Source organism: Brienomyrus brachyistius, unplaced genomic scaffold (assembly GCF_023856365.1).
Source record: "Brienomyrus brachyistius isolate T26 unplaced genomic scaffold, BBRACH_0.4 scaffold64, whole genome shotgun sequence".
NCBI classification, from domain to species: Eukaryota; Metazoa; Chordata; class Actinopteri; order Osteoglossiformes; family Mormyridae; genus Brienomyrus; species Brienomyrus brachyistius.
The window spans coordinates 1,588,844-1,611,565 of record NW_026042339.1 but is presented as its reverse complement, the minus strand read 5'-3'; the positions used below and the strand labels follow the sequence as shown (position 1 = coordinate 1,611,565).

The 22,722-nt window shown below is 42.3% G+C and overlaps 1 protein-coding gene and 1 long non-coding RNA gene across 12 annotated transcripts in view; one reads left to right on the top strand and one right to left on the bottom strand.

The window, feature by feature from the left end:
* LOC125725309 (uncharacterized) overlaps positions 1-826 on the top strand; it is a 6,781-nt gene extending 5,955 nt beyond the window's left edge. Inside the window, exon 2 of the long non-coding RNA XR_007387434.1 lies at positions 1-826. This exon is cut by the window's left edge and continues 1,692 nt beyond it. This is a non-coding gene — a long non-coding RNA (uncharacterized LOC125725309).
* Positions 827-4,620: 3,794 nt separating this feature from the next.
* LOC125725295 (cytochrome b5-like) overlaps positions 4,621-22,722 on the bottom strand; it is an 82,333-nt gene continuing 64,231 nt past the window's right edge. For 3 of the 11 annotated variants that reach the window (XM_049002109.1, XM_049002107.1, XM_049002108.1), the window contains exon 5: positions 4,621-5,139. In XM_049002109.1, the coding sequence (XP_048858066.1) occupies positions 5,029-5,139 (111 nt within the window). In that variant the 3' untranslated portion in view covers positions 4,621-5,028. Of the gene's footprint in view, positions 5,140-5,676; positions 5,821-18,069; positions 18,178-18,255; positions 18,523-19,111; positions 19,205-20,353; positions 20,459-20,746; positions 20,967-22,722 lie in introns of those variants that run through there. The other 8 variants (XM_049002106.1, XM_049002110.1, XM_049002115.1 and 5 more) reach the window with 7 other exon arrangements.

The following is a 22,722-nucleotide window of genomic DNA, read 5'->3' as shown; positions in this document are numbered from 1 at the left end:
TTTGTGTTTTTTTTCGCAATGGACAATAAAAATAACGCAGTTCTCCGTGAAGGAGGGATGGTGGATGGAATATATATATACATATATATAAAATAATTGTCACACACCTGGGGTGACATGCCTTGCCTGCTCCCCCAATTTTAGTGCACCTTAGTTATCCAACCTGACCATCTAGTCTCGATACACCCATATATATATGTGTATATATATATATATAGATATTTCTTCTTTTTTTTGTGTTTTTTTTCGCAATGGACAATAAAAATAACGCAGTTCTCCGTGAAGGAGGGATGGTGGGTGGAATATATATATACATATATATAAAATAATTGTCACACACCTGGGGTGACATGCCTTGCCTGCTTGTGGGATGAGGAAGATTCAGGGACTGGAAATGGGATTGAAACTGAAGATGTTCTCATTCCTTTTTGTATTGTTTACAAATTTTCCTTCCCCCAGATATGAGGAGTTTGCTGCTATATTGTGCACTATTTGAGATTCTGATGCTGGTATTTTTATTGTTTATAAGTTTGTTATTGTTTTCAAGTTCTTTTGTGCTTTTGCATTTTTCCTTCTGTTTTAGTAATTGCTGTTTGATGTCTGTGAAGGATGGGTGGGGTGAGAAAACTCAGGGACTGGAAGCGGGATTAAAACTGAAGATTACATGCTCATTCCTTTTTGTTTTGTTTACAAATTCTCCTACCGTCTGATATGAGGAGTTTGCTGCTATATTGTGTACTAATAGAGATTCTGATGCTGCTATTTTTATTGTTTATAAATGTGTTATTGTTTCCAAGTTGAGTATTCAATAAATGCTAAATTGAGATCTTTTGTGTATCGTTTGTTATTATTACTGTGATATACTATCATCCAAATAAAGGGGAAAACGTCCAATTATCGGCCAAAAAAAATCAGCAGCACATATCGGCCATCACCTTACCCTGACTCCTAAATATCGGCATCGGCTATTGAAAACCCCATATCGGTCGACCTCTAGTCACAGTACATTCTGTCCAATTCATCCATCGAGTTAAGTCACACACCCACTTGAGGGGGCACTCCGGCAGACGTGAGGATGGGGATGTTCTTTCCCCTATAACATCCACTGCAGAAGTACATCTCGCTCCTGTTCACAGGGCTTACTTCAATGATGAAGCAGGGCTGGTTGGCTGGACAAGTGAAGTTGTCCTGCTGCTGGGTCTCGGTGCTGTTTTTCTACCTAAACTTGAAGGTGGAATTGTGTTCCAACTCGCTCCCTGGGACTGCAGCATAGCCAAACATCGCGAGCAGCGTCGGCCACACCCACCACCAGAACCATCACACTGTCCTGTACACATAAAGAAGAACTAAAACCTGTTTTAAACCTGAGTGTTTTGGACTTTTCTAAAGAGGTTGTGACAATCTATGCGTTTTCAGATAATTCCATTATATTGAGCTAATTGGCTTACAGTGATGCTGTATATTTCTTGTGCTTTAATTTGTACTGATTTTAACTATTTTACATTTAGTTTGTACGCAACAGAACAGAAATTAATAGTAGTAATGTTTGGCAGCATAGGTGATTCGTTAAAATTATACCGAAGAATGGAAAATGTGATATTTAGAATATTTTTTGCAATTTAGTAGCTAATTTAAGCACTTACCCAATGCCTCAATTTGTTTTAGGTCAATAATGTCCGAGCCAAAAGAATGAATGTATGAATTTAATACAATTCACCCACTCCCACCCACACACAAATCTGAAATTCAATTTATTAAGACATTTCTTAAACATTAGTGCATTAACAAAAAAGGAAAATCTTAAGAGATTCAGTAGGATTTTCTATGTTAGACTTAAGTTAATAGTTCAATAGTGTTTACATATTTCAGTATAGCAGTTTGACTTTAATGTTGAAACAGATGCTAAAACATGGAATAATTTCATAACTAGAGAAAAATGTTATTCACAAACACTAGCAAAGGTAGCTTATAGTTAAGCTTACTTAAGTCAGCAAGTCAGGCTACAGTGTGTAAGAATAGTCGTAAACGATAATTTGTCTCAGTCTTGCATGACAGAATAAGTAAACAGAAAATATAAAACGGCTGAAACAGCGTCATTAACGTCAGCTACAGTAGAGGCGCAGAAAAGGTGTCATGATGAAGTATTCCCAAACTTTGGAAGACCGCATGCGAGCCTTTTTTTGCTGCGTGTTTCTTCAGGCTCCAGAGCTCCGCTGGTTGACGCAGCCATGTTGGCTCGTGTGCGGGGGGGTGGGCGGCAAATTTCTTTTTTGCAGGGTGGTAGGTGATGTCTCATTAATATTTCTGAGAGAAGTGCTACATGATTGACCAGTGCATGCCTTACAAAATGGTGTGGCACTGCATCCAAGCCTGCAACACTGAGTCGCAAATACAGTGGAAACCATTTGTAGTAATCATGTCTGTCTGGCTGATTTCCAACTAATTGATATTTCTATATTTATTACATGAATATAAAGTAATAGAACAAACTGCAGTGCATGATGGGTAGGATCTAAAGGCTGCCTAACGTCCTCATCCGTCTGACGACATACATCAAGACTAGGAAGGTGCATAATGTTCATGCCTGGTTGCGTTTGTTGGTCCAGAAAGTAATTCAATTTCGCCATGTAGGCTACGTTCTTAAAAACTGCTTGGATATAACCCGATTATATGCTGTGGGCCTTTTAATTTCTTTGTTTACCAGGTAGGCTACCTTCTTTAAACTGCATTTTGTTAGACTACATATTTAGGGAGGTCTTCATAAAGTTATTGTAGTCTTTATAAATATGTATATAGTTTAGCCTAACCCAGCCACTTAAGGGAGCAAGCCAGCTCAACTAGGTGTCGGTCCCAAGCCCGGATTAATGGGGAGGGTTGGCGTCAAGAAATAAAGAGACTGTATCTTCACTGCATGACTGATGTCAAAATGTGTGAAATATGTGGTTGTATAAATAAATTCATTAAGTAAGGAATAATTGACGACGGGCCGTTGAATTATTAGAAAATAATGCACACCCGAGGTGGTAATGCGGCCACGACGCGAAGCGGAGTGGCCGTTACACCTCGGGTGTGCATTATTTTCTAATAATTCAACGGTCCGGAGTCAATTATTCCGCTTATACTACGGTTGCCACACCTCAAGACATCGATCAGATGATATATTTCAAGGGATTCGTCCGGTTTTTCTACTTAAATCGCTATTGTGAGTAGGATTATTTCTTCCGCGTCTTATCCAACGACTCTTTTGCTAGTTCCAAAACGTCATTTTAAAGCTGGCAATGGAAGCTTGAGCCGTTGATAGCAGACTAATGCAGTTAATAATGAAGTTATTAGAAAGAGAGCGAGAGAGACAGAGAAACAGAGAGCTTGTATGAATTAGGCTACCTCTGTGTGTCCCTCAACAGTGTTCTGAAGCACCGTCTCTAAACTGTAAGTCTGCTTTAAGATGCAGCGCTGTTATTACCTCGCTAGCGAGAAATGTCATGTGTAGCCTTTAAGTTGGTACACTAGGCTAACTAATACTGCTGCAGACCAGTTGTTGAAAGTTTCATATTCACCGTAATTATTAAAATTTACTTTCGGAAAATCGTCTGTCATGTTGTTGTTTTTGTTAGTCCTGTGTGCTGTATAGGTACTGTATGCTAATTTCCGTTATTACAGTTAACTATGCGAAGTGATATGGAACTGTAATGCGGTCAAGAGAGCTGCCTGGAACTACGTTCGCCGTGCGGTTATCTGAAAATAATTGCACACCTCAGAACGTTCGTCAGCCAATCAGATTCAAGCATTCAACGGTCCCGTAGTATAAAGTAGGTTAATGATTCTGTGCTGTCTAAATTGTATAGAAAATTTCTTCATATAGCCAAACAAATATCCTCCTGTTTGAAAAGGCATAGAAAACGCAATTTAGCCACTAAATCTTTACAGTTGTTGTGAGGGACAGTCGAATTCTCTCAAGTTTTTTGTGATCCTGCACCTACACTTTGCCGGCCCCAGGAGGTTGGGCTCCCCCTTTCAGTTTGGTCCCTCTCAAGGTTTCTTCCTTCTTGGGAGTTTTTCCTTGCTATTGTCGCCTATGGCTTATTCACTGGGGGCTTTGGGTGGGCATGCTATAAAGCGATTTGAGACGATGTAATGTTGTAATAATGCGCTATACAAAAATATATTTCTTGTTGTTGTAAAACTTGTTTCAGCGCCGCGGGGGGTGGGGGTATTGGTGTTTTGACCTGGGACCATTGTCCCTCCTCCACCAAACTTTACAGTCGGCACAATGCATTTGGGCAGTTAACGTTCTCCTGGCATCTGCCAAACCCAGACTCGTCCTTCAGACTGCCAGACAGGGAAGCGTGATTCATCACTCCATATTTCCTGGGCTCCAGAGTCCAATGACGGTATGCTTTTTACCACTCCATGCAACGTTTGGCATTGCTCTGGGTGATGTTTGGCTTGCATACAGGTCTTCAGCCTTGTGACCCCATTCCATGATGCTCTCGGCACACAATGTGATTTCGCCTTCAGATGTTTCTTTTTCAATTCCAGGTTGACATTGAAATTTATTGTTGAATGTAATGGCAAATAAAACATTACAAATTGTTTTAATAGACTGTTTTTATTGTTATGACTATGAATCACATTGTTGATTTTGTACAGCTGTTACCCCCAGTAGAAACAAAGAGAATGAAAATAGAAACTTATCCATTTATATCTTGAGTACATCTGGGTAAAATTAGTCAACAAAGTGTTAAAAAGGAATTGGATACAAATAATATTTCCTCAGCTATCTGCCAGAGGGACCTTAATCAGTACATTTTTGCTGACAGCACACTGCAACATTTCAACAATCGGTCTGTTGGTAAGAGTGCAAATGAAATGTCAATGTGAATGGTGTTAAGTAGATCATCTGGTTAACTGCAACTGGATAAGAAAAATTAAAATGCTGAATTACATCCTGATTTCAGCTATATAACAAAGCAAAGCATTTTCCCTCCCAGTTTCCTCCTCTGGTCCATGTTGCAGGACCATCAGCCATCAGAAACAGCCCAGACAGTCTCCTTCAGCTTCTTTAGTGTCCTTGGAAGCCAAGGCAGTTTTAGATCCGAGGAGAGGTTTATCAGAAGGACACATATTACGTCGTTTGTCCTGAAATGTAACATGGGAATGGAAAGTTAAGCGGTTTAGTCAGATTGGAGTCGTTTATTCAGCAGTGGCAGCGCCAGTGACTTAATGCTACAGGTGCTATAGGGGAGTGAGATTATTTAGAGCGGGTGCTTTAGCTTTTCAGCTTATGTAGGTGGTGTATAGAAGCACACAGCACGATAAGCTAATGCATGTAGGAGGATAAAATATGATAAAATATGAAATTCTAATGTCTAGCTCACAGAGCCTCTATGGGTACTTTGAACAAAAAATACACTACAAGTATGGAATAAAAAACGCAAAAATGTCTTACACAAAATATAGATTTCACAAATAGTAAAAAAAAAAATGAAACCAATCTGTTGGGGGTGTTGTGGGGGTACTATGGTCATTGCAGGAGGAGCTAGAGCCCCCCCCCCCCAAGCTTTTCCCTGGTGCTGCCACTGTTGTTCAGAGTAAAAGTAACTTTGTCATTAATAAACAGTACTCTGATCAAATTTTTGCATGTACAAACACAAAGTTTAACCACATGTTTAGACACAGTTCATCCACCTGTTACATTTCCATAATGCTAAGACTCTCTACACTTACTTGATTCACTTTCTGGTTTGGTACACAGTCAATTGATGGACCTGTAAGATCATTACCAGACCGTCTGCTGCAAACGCTACAGTTAATGAATGGCTGCAAAAACACACAGACACACAAAAACAGTATTTAAAGAGTGGTGGGCAATAAATACAGTGAGAGAAGGTGTAGTAAAGATATATCTAATGATTTAAGGTGCTGGACTGCAGGGTTTAATCACACAGAACAATTTTAGAGGAAAGAGCTTCCAAAGCAGGGTCACCATAAGGCTATATCATACAAAGCAAGTACATCTAAAAGTATTAACAACAAATCCCGTTTAACTGAACACTGCTCTGTATTGAAATACTGTCCTCCGATCATGCTAAGTGATTACACTCCTGAGGGGGGTACTACGAAGCGTGTTTATTGGCTTAGCCAGGTTTCTAGAGGTGCATCGAGTTTTAGGTACTATGAATTGTAGTTCATTACTTAAACGAGATAAATTTAAATGGTAATTCACACTGCACACCTAAACTGCTCCGATCAGGTTTAATTGGTGGCTTTCTGATGAAAACAGGCATTAAGTCCCGCCCTTTCACCACAAACGTAGCCTATATAGGAGCCCCCCTTTGACTGAATAGTAGGGATGGGTAATACCATTGATTTTCCTTTCGATCCGATACCAAGTAATACAGAGATTCTATCCCAATACTGATATCCGGTGCCCCTTTATGAGCCACCTACCAAAGGGCGGATGTCAGTTTGCATCACTAGTTTGCAATTCCAAAGTGGGCCCTTATATGTAAATATACACAGACTGTGACAAAGAAACCCCATGTCAACATGCCGAGTTAATTACCACCATCATAGTGTCATTCAATGCTGAATTCAGTAATCAGAGTTGGTTAACCCGGCTCTATTGAGTTAACTCTGGGTATGTAAAACCCGCTTTGTAGTACAGCCCACAGGTCTTTTAATAAGGCCAGCGAGGCTTCATAGCTTGAGGCATAATCTACAGGTCGCCCCTGAGATGATTATCGTTTCTTTCTGCCTGGTAATCCAGCCTTTTGCCTTTGATCTGCTAAAATTTCAGAATAAGGTGAAGAAACAGGATGTTTGAGGCTCTTTATTTATCTGTTTGCTTGTTTGTTTGTTGCTGGCCAACTTTCTCCCACAGGGCATTGAAAAAATTATCACAAATCGAAATTAATTTGTTAATTGATGTCCACTGCTGACAGTCCAGTGACTCATTACTTACCCTATTGGTCATAAACACGCAGTCAGCCCGATGGTCTGTTGCAGTTGACTTTGCACATTTTGTTGCTCTCAAGAGAATCTCAATTTCAATATAATTATTTCTGATCTAAATCACATAAACATGTTACATACAAAATTGCCTACAACTGTTTTAATTAAAGTTTATATAACAAACAATAATCGGCAAGAAAATGCAAAACTGTCACAGACTAGAATGCAGCAGATTCAGAAGGAAACTCTGGGAAGGTAAAATTGACCAGAGCTGAGATATAAAACCACCGTTTTCATTGACATTAAACATTACATCCATTGAAATGGAAAAATCCAAATCAATGTGATACTTATTAATTTCAGATGATGAAAGCTTCACATTATTATAAACACTTTCTCAGTAGTTACCGTTGGATGGCCCTGGATGTCATAGAAATTCATGTGCTGACTGGTTCCTTGATGAGCTTTTTCGACTGCGAGTTTAATGGCCGTCTTGTAGAGTGCAGGGAGACTGTGGTAATCTTCCTGGGCCTCTGTGGAGATAAGCAGAGCTCCATAAGCCAGCACCAGAACCAGCAGGTGGGTCATCTTCCTCTCCGCTTTGGAGGGAGAAGCAGAACTGAGGACACTGATCTGTGGTCCCGTTATCCAGCATGTCCAGGGGCGTGTCCTTCACCCAAAATAAACAGACCTTTGAATGATACAACAGTCCTGGAAGAGATAAATATTGATAAATTATATGTTTGGGCAGTAGACAAAGTCCTGCAGGCAGCTATCAGTGGATATGAAGCAATATTCTGAAATAAAATGCTTTGGTTTAGCCCGAAACAAACAGACCTTTATACGACACTGACAAACAGCCCTGGATGAGACAAATATTGAGAAATTATTTTTCGACAGTAGACAAAGTCCTCCTGCATCAGTGGTTATGAACAATATCCTGAAATAAAACGTTTTGTGGGGACGGCATGGTGGTGCAGTGGTTAGCACTGTTGCCTCACACCTCTGGGACCCGGGTTCGAGTCTTTGCCTGGGTCACATGTGTGCGGAGTTTGCATGTTCTTCTCCTGTCGTTGTGGGGTTTCCTCCAGGTACTCCAGTTTCTCCCCACAGTCTCAGATGGGCTGGCCCCCCATCCTGGGTTGTTCCCTGCCTCGTGCCCATTGCTTCTGGGATAGGGTCTGGACCCCCAGCGACCCAGTAGGATAAGCGGTTTGGAAAATGGATGGATAGTCTATTTGAGTTGTCAGAGGACTCAGACGGCTGCCTATAATTTTCCGTGGGGGTGGGCTACAATTAAAGTTGTCAACCTAGTGGGGGGAATCACAGTAATTGGTTAAGGGGGGTGGATAAGAATTAAATTGTATTTTGCTTCGGCCAAGTCACATCCCGTATTTGATCAAAATGGAAGCATTTAATCTTTCAACATGGGACGTTCCCAGAAAATACTCAAACACAGCTGTTCAGTGCCAGCCCTGCAGAGGGTGCCCTACATCACATAGCTGTTCAGTGATGGCACTGCAGAGGGCGCCCTACATCACATAGCTGTTCAGTGCCGGCCCTGCAGACTGCGCCCTACATCACATAGCTGTTCAGTGCCGGCCCTGCAGTGGGCGCCCTACATCACATAGCTGTTCAGTGTCGGCACTGCAGAGGGCGCCCTACATCACATAGATGTTCAGTGATGGCACTGCAGAGGGCGCCCTACATCACATAGCTGTTCAGTGTCGGCACTGCAGAGGGCGCCCTATATCACATAGCTGTTCAGTGCCGGCCCTGCAGAGGGCGCCCTACATCACATAGCTGTTCAGTGTCGGCCCTGCAGAGGGCGCCCTACATCACATAGCTGTTCAGTGTCGGCACTGCAGAGGGCGCCCTACATCACATAGATGTTCAGTGATGGCACTGCAGAGGGCGCCCTACATCACATAGCTGTTCAGTGCCGGCCCTGCAGAGGGCGCCCTACATCACATAGATGTTCAGTGATGGCACTGCAGAGGGCACCCTGCATCACATAGCTGTTCAGTGTCGGCACTGCAGAGGGCGCCCTACATCACATAGCTGTTCAGTGCCGGCACTGCAGAGGGCGCCCTACATCACATAGCTGTTCAGTGCCGGCCCTGCAGAGGGCGCCCTACATCACATAGCTGTTCAGTGCCGGCACTGCAGAGGGCGCCCTACATCACATAGCTGTTCAGTGCCGGCCCTGCAGACTGCGCCCTACATCACATAGCTGTTCAGTGCCAGCCCTGCAGAGGGCGCCCTACATCACATAGCTCTTCTGGGGCAAGACTGCAGAGGATGCAAGTAGGTCAGGCCTTCAACTGCTGATCTTCCAATCACTGGGACAGGCACAGAGGCTTAGCCCTGAGCCACACACCACATACTTCTGGGAGGTCCCTACATCGGGTAACTGTTCTGTGCCGGGACTGTTGTCGCCCCTCAGAAGTTGGGAGCCTGGTTGGTCACTTATGTTGCATATAGGATTTACCGGCCCTGATTAGACTGGATATGGGATTATGCATTACTTGATGATTTGGAGGTGTTGGTGACCTCACCCAGTAAACATAACCAACTCCAGTTAATTATAAAAGCATGTTGAAATGAACACTTACTGTATCCTTGATGCACAGACTTTGAATGTACTGCTGATAGGCTACTTCATTTAATAGAAAAGGAACAAGTCTGCCACTGTTTTTTCAGAGATTACCGACTCAGACGCATTTTACTATATGGGCTGTGGATTACATCAGCTAACCCCCTATAGGTTAATGTGTTTGATAGACAGATGAGTGGGAATGGTGATTAGACATTGAGCTTTAATGATATTGATTAAAAGTTGGAATGAGTGTGTGTGTGTGTGTGTGTGTGTGTGTGTGTGTGTGTGTGGGGGGGGGGGGGGGTTCTATAGTAATATGTATAGTCTATCTGGGATGTGCACAAATTGAAAAACTGGAATTTGAAGTGACCTTTTTGACACCTGATTTAAACTACAAGCTTGATCTTAATGCTAGTGAATCTTCATAGCGAAGCACTATTATTTAGTAAAGACTGAGAGTAACTTTGGCAGACTGGCACACCATGCGGGGTGTACCCAACTTCATGCCCTGTGATGGACTGGCATCCCACCCAGGGGGTATCCCTGCCTTGTTTTTTTCAGAATGAGATGCACAGTTGGGGGTAGATTTGGTTTCAAAACAAGACTTTTTTTTACAGAGTAATCTCTTAAATACAGTATTCAAAATGGTAACTTATGAATGAAGAGGTTTTGATGTGCAGCTTGAGAAAGAGTACATTGGAAGAAAAAATGAAGTTACAGACTTGTGGAGCCGTGATGAAGCACGATTTATTCCAGTAATGAAATTAAATCCACAACGTGCCTTGAATCACTACCACCTGTTAACTTCTGATTTTTGACACTGTGCTGGAGTCGAGGAAGCAGCAGTTATGACTGATTTGCATCAAAGTGCCAATAACAATCCAATTCTTTTCAACGGCTTATTGGTACGAACAAAGAAAACCAAGTTGCACATTTTTTAATTGCCCAAATTTCACTGCCTGCCTCAAATCCACTCCAGTCCCCTTTATGTGAACAGTGAGAGCCAGACAGTCATAAGAGGTAAACAGTGTTGCGTTAGGTTCCTTAAAGGCAGAATAAGCAAGATTTAACAGTTTCTGTTCGTAAACTCACCATGCAAAGTTGGCCCCTCTTCTCCTGAGGAGCAAGTGAGACAGATTGTTTGTGTGTGTGTGTGTGTGTGTGTGTGTGTGAGAGAGAGAGAGAGAGAGAGAGAGAGAGAGAGAGTGCAGCGGTGGTCAACAAGCAAAAGAGTGAATGAAGAGAGGTATAAATAAACACTGCCACACCTCCACTCCTCCCTGCACAACCCAGACTGAATGCACCCAAGTAGGTTTGACAATACGAGTAATTTAGTGCTGCTAAACCTAGTCCATTAATACTGAAAAACCTCATCCATTAATGCTGCTAAACCTCGTCCATTAATGCTGCAAAACTTCGTCCATTAGCGCTGCTAAACCTAGTTCACACACAGGAAATTAAGTTATATTAGTGGGATGTCTAAATCTGTCTGATCCAAATCCATAAGATCCCACTCCCATCACAGAGCCATAAGATCCCACTCCCATCACAGATACATAAGATCCCGCTCCCATCACAGAGCCATAAGATCCTGCTCCCTTCACAGATACATAAGATCCTGCTCCCATCACAGATACATAAGATCCTGCTCCCATCACAGAGCCATAAGATCCCGCTCCCTTCACAGATACATAAGATCCTGCTCCCATCACAGAGCCATAAGATCCCGCTCCCATCACAGATACATAAGATCCCGCTCCCATCACAGAGCGATAAGATCCCGCTCCCATCACAGATGCATAAGATCCTGCTCCCTTCACAGATACATAAGATCCTGCTCCTTTCACAGATACATAAGATCCCGCTCCCATCACAGAGCGATAAGATCCCGCTCCCATCACAGATACATAAGATCCTGCTCCCTTCACAGATACATAAGATCCCACTCCCATCACAGATACATAAGATCCCGCTCCTTTCACAGATACATAAGATCCCACTCCCATCACAGATACATAAGATCCTGCTCCTTTCACAGATACATAAGATCCCGCTCCCATCACAGAGCGATAAGATCCCGCTCCCATCACAGATACATAAGATCCTGCTCCCTTCACAGATACATAAGATCCCACTCCCATCACAGATACATAAGATCCCGCTCCTTTCACAGATACATAAGATCCCACTCCCATCACAGATACATAAGATCCTGCTCCCATCACAGATACATAAGATCCCGCTCCCTTCACAGATACATATGATCCCGCTCCCATCACAGATACATAAGATCCCGCTCCCTTCACAGATACATAAGATCCCGCTCCCATCACAGAGCGATAAGATCCCGCTCCCATCACAGAGCCATAAGATCCTGCTCCCATCATAGAGTTATTATTCCATCACAAATTTCTTGAGCCCAGTCATGATTCTCTTATAGAAGATCACAACAGTAGGGCTGGGTAATATGGCAGTATTATCGGTATTCGATGATATCAGACAAATGACCCAGGGTCTGTTTCATGAAGCCAGTTGAGTTCTAAGTCAGATAACTTGTCCGATTTAAGTTAGTCTGGGTACATGTAAGTGAATGAAGACAAAGTCCATTTAAACTGGGGTACCTTAAATCCTGCTACATTATTCAGGCCCCTAGTCACCTTCTGAATAGTGATTGCCAACAGCAGAACTGGATTAATAGGTCATTTTTCATTTTTACCTAGATGTACATCAATAGCATGAGACAAAATGTTATGACTTCTATTAACAGGGTTCCAGCATACCCCCATTACATTGGCAACATACATGGTACTATTAACTGGTATGACATGTGGTAAGTGTGATTATTACTTAGAGCAGGGGTGGCCAATCGTATCCGCAAAGGGCCGGTGTGTATGCAGGTTTTCGCTGCGACTCCCTAATTAGATTTCTAATTGGAGGACTGATTGGCTGAAGAGTCCTCACACCTGGGTTTGAACAGCTGACCTACAGGTTACCCCAAAAACCTGCACACACACCGGCCCTTTGTGGATAAGACTGGCTAACCCTGACTTAGAGCCAAAGAAGAAAACATATTTTAAAGCATGTATTAAACATTTAATTATACAAAAATTACATCAGAAACTTTGCACAAAAACTGAATGACAGATTAAGAGCAAACTATCCAAAACTGCACCTTCACACGTCCAAGAGAAATGCACAAGAAACTAATCTGGCCCAAGCGACAAGCTTTAACTATTCACTCACGGGAATTTTTAAGACAGACTTGGCTTTATGGGGTAAAGCAATCTGAACCTCTACAGAGGTGTCCTTTGTAGCATGTGTATTGCAGCTAATATGTATAGAACAACATGGGACAGATACTGGTATGAGAACTGCCATACCATTGGACAAATCATCATACTTTTCCCAGGAAAAAAAATCAGACCTATTACAATAGGAAATATACAGGCCCAGAGAGCTTCGGGTAGTTGGTTGGCAAAATATAATTACACCTCTTAAACAGCCAACACAGTTGGTTGCACGTGTGGACACGCTCTCATGAGTTGATAGGCTCTGTGTTGAAGCGTGTATTTCTTTTACCCTCTCCGTTCTATAATCGGTTAAACGGTGAATTATGAACACCCCATACATTTAGCTGTTTCTTTTGACTCCCCTCATTCTATAAACCTCTGCCCATCTTCTAATGCAGTAACGTTTATCTGTAATTATGGTCTTCTTGGGGATGAAACATTTCTCATGACTGCCAAAGTAATTTCCATGGGATATGACGTGAACACTGAACTAGCGTCAGGTCTGTTTATCTGTAAGAATAATTAAATAGTGTGATATACAATTGTCATTTATTCGATTTACATCTGTAGGTTGCAGCCTATTTAGCAGCATTTCAATAGTGTACACCAGTGAGCAATGAAGGATGTAATTTCATATCGCAATCGGTAAGCGATTCCACGGATACATTCCCCGTCGTGGCAGAGCGTGCACGTGTACAGTATCATGTATGGGGCGCCGTTTGTAAAGGTACTAAACATTTTTGTACTTGCCACTTTTTCAACATTTAATGCAATTTTCTGACATTTAGCAAGGAGTCAATGGTGTTGTGGATCATCAGATTTTTTTACTGTGTATATTATGTTCAAAATTGTTTATCATATGTAAATATAAATGGTATGTCTATATATAAATATTAAATGTAAATGTTAAATATAAATGTTAATTGTTAACTTGTATCTAAATGTTAAATGTAAACTTGAATGTTAAATATAAATGCTAAATGTTAAATATAAATGTTAAATGTAGACTGCAAATGTTGAAAACGTATGCAAATTACCCACAGCCGTCTGCATAGAAATGGGCGGTACCGACGAGAGCGCTCTAAGTGGTGGCAGGTTAGGGCTGAGGCAGGACAACATGGCGAATTCCACTCACTTAGAGGCCATAGAATGTGCAGTTTTGGCAGGTGTTTGCGCTGCGTTACATGGTATTGCTACACAGACCATGTACACCTTCCACTGTGACATCGGGAAGTTATGAATGTATTTTGGGGCGGGAGGGGGATCAGTAGTATCGTATAAATTGTCCTTAAATATTTCCCACCATACTTTCGTTGGTGGCGGCAGTTCGTAAGATGCTGCTGCTGAACGTTTTGTTCGGAAATGGCAAGAAATTACTTGGAAAAACGGCAGGTCCAATCGCAGGAACTATTAGCACAATAATGTCCTGCAAGGTCGGATCCTTTGACATTTTTTAATCCGTGTGTCCTTAAATGCAATATGGGGATGAAAAGTTAAGCACTTTAAGCAGAATGTGATACATATATTGTAGCCATTTATTCACATTAACTTTACAATTAATAAATAGTACACTTGTCACGGGACGCTGGAAGCCGGTAAGGCGAACAGGCAGGCGAGCAGTCAGGAAGCAGGCAGACAGGCGAATTACGGGGCAAACTGGGGTTTTAATAAGGGAATCGGGGGAACGGGTAGCAGGGAACATCTGACGTGACTAACATCAATGACAGACACTGGATTAGTACACAACAGGAACTTAAATACAAGAAACAAGGCAACAGGAAACAAGACACGACTGGGCACGATCAGGAAATCACACGTGGGTAATTAGGGGGCGTGGCACACACGAGGAGCGGACGGAGCGGGCGTCACAACACTGATCAAGTTTGAACATATTTTTACATTTACGATATTTAGAGCACACATTTCACAGTTAGCTGATCTTGTTACATTTCCATAATGCAAAGTCTACTTATTTTAAAATCTACTTATTTTACTTACTTCAACCACTCTCTTTTGTGGTGCACAGTCAATGAATGGATCCATAAGATCATTACCGGACCTTTTGCTGCAAACTCTGCAGTTAATGAATGGCTGTAAAAACACACAAAAACACTATTGAAAGAGTTGTATGTGTGATGCCCGGCTCGTCCGCTCCTTGCGTGTGCTTCCCTGATTGTTTCCAGCCTTGTCTGATTACTTTGCTTAGTCTTGTCCTGTTTTAAGTCCTGGTCTTGCCTGTTACCCTTGTCCGGCATTGTGGATTCGGTGTGGTTTGTGCTTCTGTCCTGTCCCGTCGTCAATAAACCCCTGTTTAGCCCTGATCGCTGCCTGCCTGCCTCTCCTTACCTGCCGACCCGCACGATCGCCGCTTCCCGCGAGCACGATCGTGACAGTATGCAATAAATATATATATTTTTTATTTAAAAAATGTGTAGCAAAGATATATCTAAAGATTTAGGGCAAAGCTGCTGGACTGCAGGATTTAATCACACAGAACAATTTTAGGGGAAAGAGCTTCCAAAGCAGGGTCACCATAAGGCTATATTATAAAAAGCAAGTTCATCTAAAAGTATTAACAACAAATCGCGTTTACCTGAACACTGCTCTGTACTTAAATACTGTCCTCCGATCAAGCTAAGTGACCCTGATTACACCGCTGAGAAGTGTACTACGAAGCGTGTTTACTGGCTTAGCCAGGTTTCTAGAGGTGTATTTCCAAGCTTTAGGTACTATGAATTGTAGTTCACTATTTAAGCAAGATAAATTTAAATGGTAATTCACACTGCACACCTAAACTGCTCTGATCAGGTTTAATTGCTGGCTTACTGATTAAAACATGTGTTAAGTCCCTCCCTTTCACCACAAACGTAGCCTATATATATATATATATATATATATATATCTTTTTTTTCTTCTTATAACTTCTTATAACTTGTAATATGCTGGTGTCTATCTATCTATCTATCTATCTATCTATCTATCTATCTATCTATCTAGGAGCCCCCCTTTGACTGAATAGTAGGGATGGGTAATACCACTGATTTTCCTTTCGATCCGATACCAAGTAATACAGAGATGCTATCCCGATGCTTATATTCGGTGCCCCTTTATGAACCACTTATCAAAGGGTGGATATCAGTTTGTATCACTAGTTTGCAATGCCAAAGAGGGCCCCATTATATAAATGCACACAGATTCTGATATGGAAACCCCACATTACAGGAAAAGAAGCACATAAAGGATTTCACTGGTGAGCTTGTAATTATGTATAGCTGTGTCTTGTCATTTTGTTTATTTGTATATTTTTGATTATATGGCTCATGTGCATGGTGTTAGTGCAGACTTAAATGTATATCAATTTTTTTAAATATATTGTAATTGTCATGAAAGCACAGTTAGGGACAACCCACAGGGTGATCTGGAAACTGAGAAGGATTTTATTACATAAACAAGAAAAAAAGGGACCATGAGAGGTCAAAACAAAGGCAGGAAGGTAGATCAAGGACCAACCAAGGGCTAAAACTAAAGTAGAGGAACCACCCAGGGAACACTAGCACAAACAGGAGACACATGTAACACTTACTACATGTGTGATAACTGACAAAGGAACAGGGCCAGGGCAGGCACATATATACACTGACAACAAGAGCTAAACGAGGGACAGGTGTGGACTGTTAACAAGGTACTTGGAATAGGAAAACTACGAGAAACAGAGGTATCAGGGCATAACAATGAACTAGACACATGCAAGCATAACTAAGAGCAAATGCCGCAAAACTAGAATCAATACAGAAATACAATCACACAAAAAACATAATAAACATGCAATCATCAGATAAAGGGTCAGGAAACACCACACTATCCACAACAGTTAGGAAATGGATGATTACTAAGCCGCACACTCAGCCCATTTAGCCACGTGGCAACCTGGGGCACAGAGGAAAACACAAGGACTAGTGAATGTGCTAAGCACAGGATCGAATGGAATGGCTTCACAAACAGGGAAAAAACAGACAAGACAGGACAAGGAAGTGACTGATCCTGACCAGGCTGTATTTGTGAATCCATGTAATGTGTGCTTTATAGAAAATGTAAACTATTAGGACACCTGGCCATTATACCTACAGGAACTTTGACATCTCATTCTATATCCATAGGCATCAATATGGAGTCGGCTGCCCCTTTGCAGCTATGACAGCTGCCACTCATCTGTGAAGGCTTTCCACAAGATTTTGGAGTACGTCTGTGGGAATTTTTGTGCATTTATCCAGAAGAGCATTTGTGAGGTCAGGCATGGATGTTGGACGTGGAAGCCTGGCTCGTAATCTCGCAAAAGTGTTCATTGAGTTTGAGGTCAGGGCTCTGCACAGGCCAGCTAAGTTTTTCTGCACCAAACTCACCCAACCATGTCTCTTTAGACCCTGCTTTGTGCACTGGGGCATGGTCATGCTATAATAGATAAGGGCTCTTCCCCAAACTATTCCCATGAAGTTGGAAGCATGGAATTGCCCAAAGTGTCTTGGCATGCTGAAGCATTAAGAGTTCCCTTCACTGGACCAAAGGGGCCTAACCCAACCCCTGAAAAACAACCCCATACCATTATCCCTCCTCCACCAAACTTCACAGTTGGCACAATGCATTTGGGCAGGTAACGTTCTCCTGGCATCTGCCAAACCCAGACTCGTCCATCAGACTGCCAGACAGGGAAGCGTGATTCATCACTCCATATTTCCTGTGTTCCAGAGTCCAGTGACGGTGTGCTTTTTACCACTCCATGCAACGTTTGGCATTGCTCTGGGTGATGTTTGGCTTGCATACAGCTCTTCAGCCATGTGACCCCATTCCATGATGCTCTCGGCACACAGCTTTTCTGCTGGGGTTAATACTAAAGTTAGTTTGTAATTTTTAAGTTACTGAGTCAACAAAGCGTTGGCAACTTTTAGGGTGACCCCCCTCTATGGATTCAATATCTTGTTGACTTTTGCAACACTGACTGTTAACATTTATGTTATAACGCATGAAGAACAGCCAACCTCAGCTGGAACATTATGTGATTTCACCTTGAGATGTTTCTTTTTCAATTCCAGGTTAACATCGAAATTTATTGTTGAATGTGATGGCAAATGAAACATTACAAATTGTTTTAATAGACTGTTGTTATTGTTATGACTGAACTATGAATCACATTGTTGATTTTGTACAGTAGAAACAAAGAGAATGAAAATAGAAACTTATCCATTTATATCTTGAGTACATCTGGGTAAAATTAGTCAACAAAGTGTTAAAAAGGAATTGGATACAAATAATATTTCCTCAGCTATCTGCCAGAGGGACCTTAATCAGTACGTTTTTGCTGACAGCACACTGCAACATTTCAACAATCGGTCTATTGGTAAGAGTGCAAATGAAATGTCAATGTAAATGGTGTTAAGTAGATCATCTGGTTAACTGCAACTGGATAAGAAAAATTAAAATGCTGCATTACATTCTGATTTCAGCTATATAACAAAGCAAAGCATTTTCCCTCCCAGTTTCCTCCTCTGGTCCATGTTGCAGGACCATCAGCCATCAGAAACAGCCCAGACAGTCTCTTTCAGCTTCTTTAGTGTCCTTGGAAGCCAAGGCAGTGTCAGATCCGCGAAGACGTTTATCAGAAGGACACATATTACGTCGTTTGTCCTGAAATGTAACATGGGGATGAAAAGTTAAGCGGTTTAGTCAGATTGGAGTCGTTTATTCAGCAGTGGCAGCGCCAGTGACTTAATGCTACAGGTGCTATAGGAGAGTGAGATTATTTAGAGCGGGTGCTTTAGCTTTTCAGCTTATGTAGGTGGTGTATAGAAGCACACAGCATGATAAGCTACAGTATGTAGGAGGATAAAATATGAAATTCTAACGTCTAGCTCACAGAGCCTCTATGTGTACTTTGAACAAAAAATACACTACAAGTATGCAATAAAAACCGCAAAAATGTCTTACACAATATATAGATTTTACAAATAGTAAAAAACAAAATGAAACCAATTTTTTGGGGGTGCTGTGGGGGTACTATGGTCATCGCTGGAGGAGCTAGAGCCCCCCCCCCCCCCCCCCCCAAGCTTTTCCCAGTGCTGCCACTGTTGTTCAGATTAAAAGTAACTTTGTCATTAATAAACAGTACTCTGATCAAATTTTTGCATGTACAAACACAATCAAAGTTTAACCACATGTTTAGACACAATTCACACACCTGTTACATTTCCATAATGCTAAGACTCTCTACACTTACTTGATTCACTTTCCTGTTTGGTACACAGTCAATTGATGGATGTGTAAGATCATTACCAGACCGTCTGCTGCAAACTCTACAGTTAATGAATGGCTGCAAAAACACACAGACACACAAAAGCAGTATTTAAAGAGTGGTGGGCAATAAATACAGTGAGAGAAGGTGTAGTAAAGATATATCTAATGATTTAAGGCAGAGCTGCTGGGCTGCAGGGTTTAATGACACAGAACAATATCAGGGGAAAGAGCTTCCAAAGCAGGGTCACCATAAGGCTATATCATACAGAGCAAGTACATCTAAAAGTATTAACAACAAATCCCGTTTAACTGAACACTGCTCTGTATTAAAATACTGTCCTCCGATCATGCTAAGTGATTACACTCCTGAGGGGGGACTACGAAGCCTGTTTATTGGCTTAGCCAGGTTTCTAGAGGTGCGTCGAGTTTTAGGTACTATGAATTGTAGTTCATTACTTAAACGAGATAAATTTAAATGGTAATTCACACTGCACACCTAAACTGCTCCGATCAGGTTTAATTGCTGGCTTTCTGATTAAAACAGGCATTAAGTCCCGCCCTTTCAGCACAAACGTAGCCTATATAGGAGCGCCCCTTTGACTGAATACTAGGGATGGGTAATAACACTGATTTTCCTTTCGATCCGATACCAAGTAATACAGAGATTCTATCCCGATACTGATATCCGGTGCCCCTTTATGAGCCGCCTACCAAAGGGCGGGTCTCAGTTTGCATCACTAGTTTGCAATGCCAAAGTGGGCCCTTATATGTAAATATACACAGACTGTGACAAAGAAACCCCATGTCAACATGCCGAGTTAATTACCACCATCATAGCGTCATTTAATGCTAATTGCAGTAATCTGAGTTGGTTAACCCGGCTCTATTGAGTTAACTCTGGCTATGTAAAACCCGCTTTGTAGTAAAGCCCACAGGTCTTTTAATAAGGCCAGCTAGGGTTCATAGCTCGAGGCATAATCTACAGGTCGCCCCTCAGGTGATTAGTGTTTGTTTCTGCCTGGTAATCCAGCCTTTTGCCTTTGATCTGCTAAAATTTCAGAATAAGGTGAAGGACCTGGATGTTTGAGGCTCTTTATTTATCTGTTTGCTTGTTTGTTTGTTGCTGGCCAACTTTCTCCCACAGGGCATTGAAAAAATTATCACAAATCGAAATTAATTTGTTAATTGATGTCCACTGCTGACAGTCCAGTGACTCATTACTTACCCTGTTGGTCATAAACACGCAGTCATCCCGATGGTCTGTTGCAGTTGACTTTGGACAATTTGTTGCTCTCAAGAGAATCTCAATGTCAATATAATTATTGCTGATCTAAATCACATAAACATGTTATATGCAAAATTGCCTACAACTGTTTTAATTAAAGTTTATATAACAAACAATACAAGAAAATGCAAAACTGTCACAGACTAGAATGCAGCAAATTCAGAAATAAACTCTGGGAAGGTAAAATTGACCAGAGCTGAGATATAAAACCACCGTTTTCATTGACATTAAACATTACATCCATTGAAATGGAAAAATCCAAATCAATGTGATACTTATTAATTTCAGATGATGAAAGCTTCACATTATTATAAACACTTTCTCAGCAGTTACCTTTGAATTTTCCCATTGGGTATAGAAATTCATGTGCTGACTGGTTCCTTGATGAGCATTTTCGACTGCGAGTTTAATGGCCGTCTTGTAGTGTGCAGGGAGACTGTGGTAATCTTGCTGGGCCTCTGTGGAGATAAGCAGAGCTCCATAAGCCAGGACCAGAACCAGCAGGTGGGTCATCTTCCTCTCAGCTGTGGAGGGAGAAACAGGACTGAGGACACTGATCTGTGGTCCCGTTATCCAGCACGTCCAGGGGCGTGTCCTTCACCCAAAATAAACAGACCTTTGAATGATACAACAGTCCTGGAAGAGATAAATATTGATAAATTATATGTTTGGGCAGTAGACAAAGTCCTGCAGGCAGCTATCAGTGGATATGAAGCAATATTCTGAAATAAAATGCTTTGGTTTCGCCCGAAACAAAAAGACCTTTATACGACACTGGACAAATGCCCTGGATGAGACAAATATTGAGAAATTATATTTTTGGACAATAAACAAAGTGCTCCTGCATCAGTGGTTATGAACAATATCCTGAAATAAAATGTTTTGGGGGATGGCATGGTGGTGCAGTGGTTAGCACTGTTGCCTCACACCTCTGGGACCCGGGTTCGAGTCTCCGCCTGGGTTACATGTGTGTGGAGTTTGCATGTTCTCCTCATGTCGTCGTGGGGTTTCCTCCAGGTACTCCAGTTTCTCCCCACAGTCTCAGATGGGCTGGCCCTCCGTCCTGGGTTGTTCCCTGCCTCGTGCCCGTTGCTTCTGGGATAGGGTCTGGACCCCCCGCGACCCAGTAGGATAAGCGGTTTGGAAAATGGATGGATATTTGAGTTGTCAGAGGACTCAGACGGCTGCCTATAATTTCCCGTGGGGGTGGGCTACAATTAAAGTTGTCAACCTAGTGGGGGGATCACAGTAATTGGTCAAGGGAGGTGGATAAGAATTAAATTGTATTTTGCTTCGGCCAAGTCACATCCCGTATTTGATCAAAATGGAAGCATTTAATCTTTCAACATGGGATGTTCCCAGAAAATACTCAAAGTTTAAAATTTGGTTGATGCCCCTGGGTTTAGTTTTTTTTTCTTTTTTTTCGTAGGCCTGTCCATCACTATGCTAACCAAAAAGTGTCCTTGACATCAGTGCTCTCCCTCCACATCACAACAGCACAGGAAACTCAACTGGCTGTCTAAGTTGGTGCCCTACATCACGTAGCTGTTCAGTGCCAGCCCTGCAGAGGGCGCCCTACATCACATAGCTGTTCAGTGCCGGCACTGCAGAGGGCGCCCTATATCACATAGCTATTCAATGCTGGCACTGCAGAGGGCGCCCTACATCACATAGCTGTTCAGTGCCAGCCCTGCAGAGAGCGCCCTACATCACATAGCTGTTCAGTGCCGGCACTGGAGAGGGCGCCCTACATCACATAGCTGTTCAGTGCCGGCACTGGAGAGAGCGCCCTACATCACATAGCTGTTCAATGCCGGCACTGGAGAGGGCGCCCTACATCACATAGCTGTTCAGTGCCAGCCCTGCAGAGAGCGCCCTACATCACATAGCTGTTCAGTGCCGGCACTGGAGAGGGCGCCCTACATCACATAGCTGTTCAGTGCCGGCACTGGAGAGGGCGCCCTACATCACATATCTGTTCAGTGCCGGCACTGCAGAGGGCGCCCTACATCACATAGCTCTTCTGTGGCAAGACTGCAGAGGATGCAAGTAGGTCAGGCCTTCAACTGCTGATCTTCCAATCACTGGGACAGGCACAGAGGCTTAACCCTGAGCCACACACCACATACTTCTAGGAGGTCCCTACATCAGGTAACTGTTCTGTGCCGGGACTGCAGAGGTAACTATGATGTCGCCCCTCAGAAGTTGGGAGCCTGGTTGGTCACTTATGTTGCATATAGGATTTACCGGCCCTGATTAGACTGGATATGGGATCATGCATTACTTGATGATTTGGAGGTGTTGGTGAC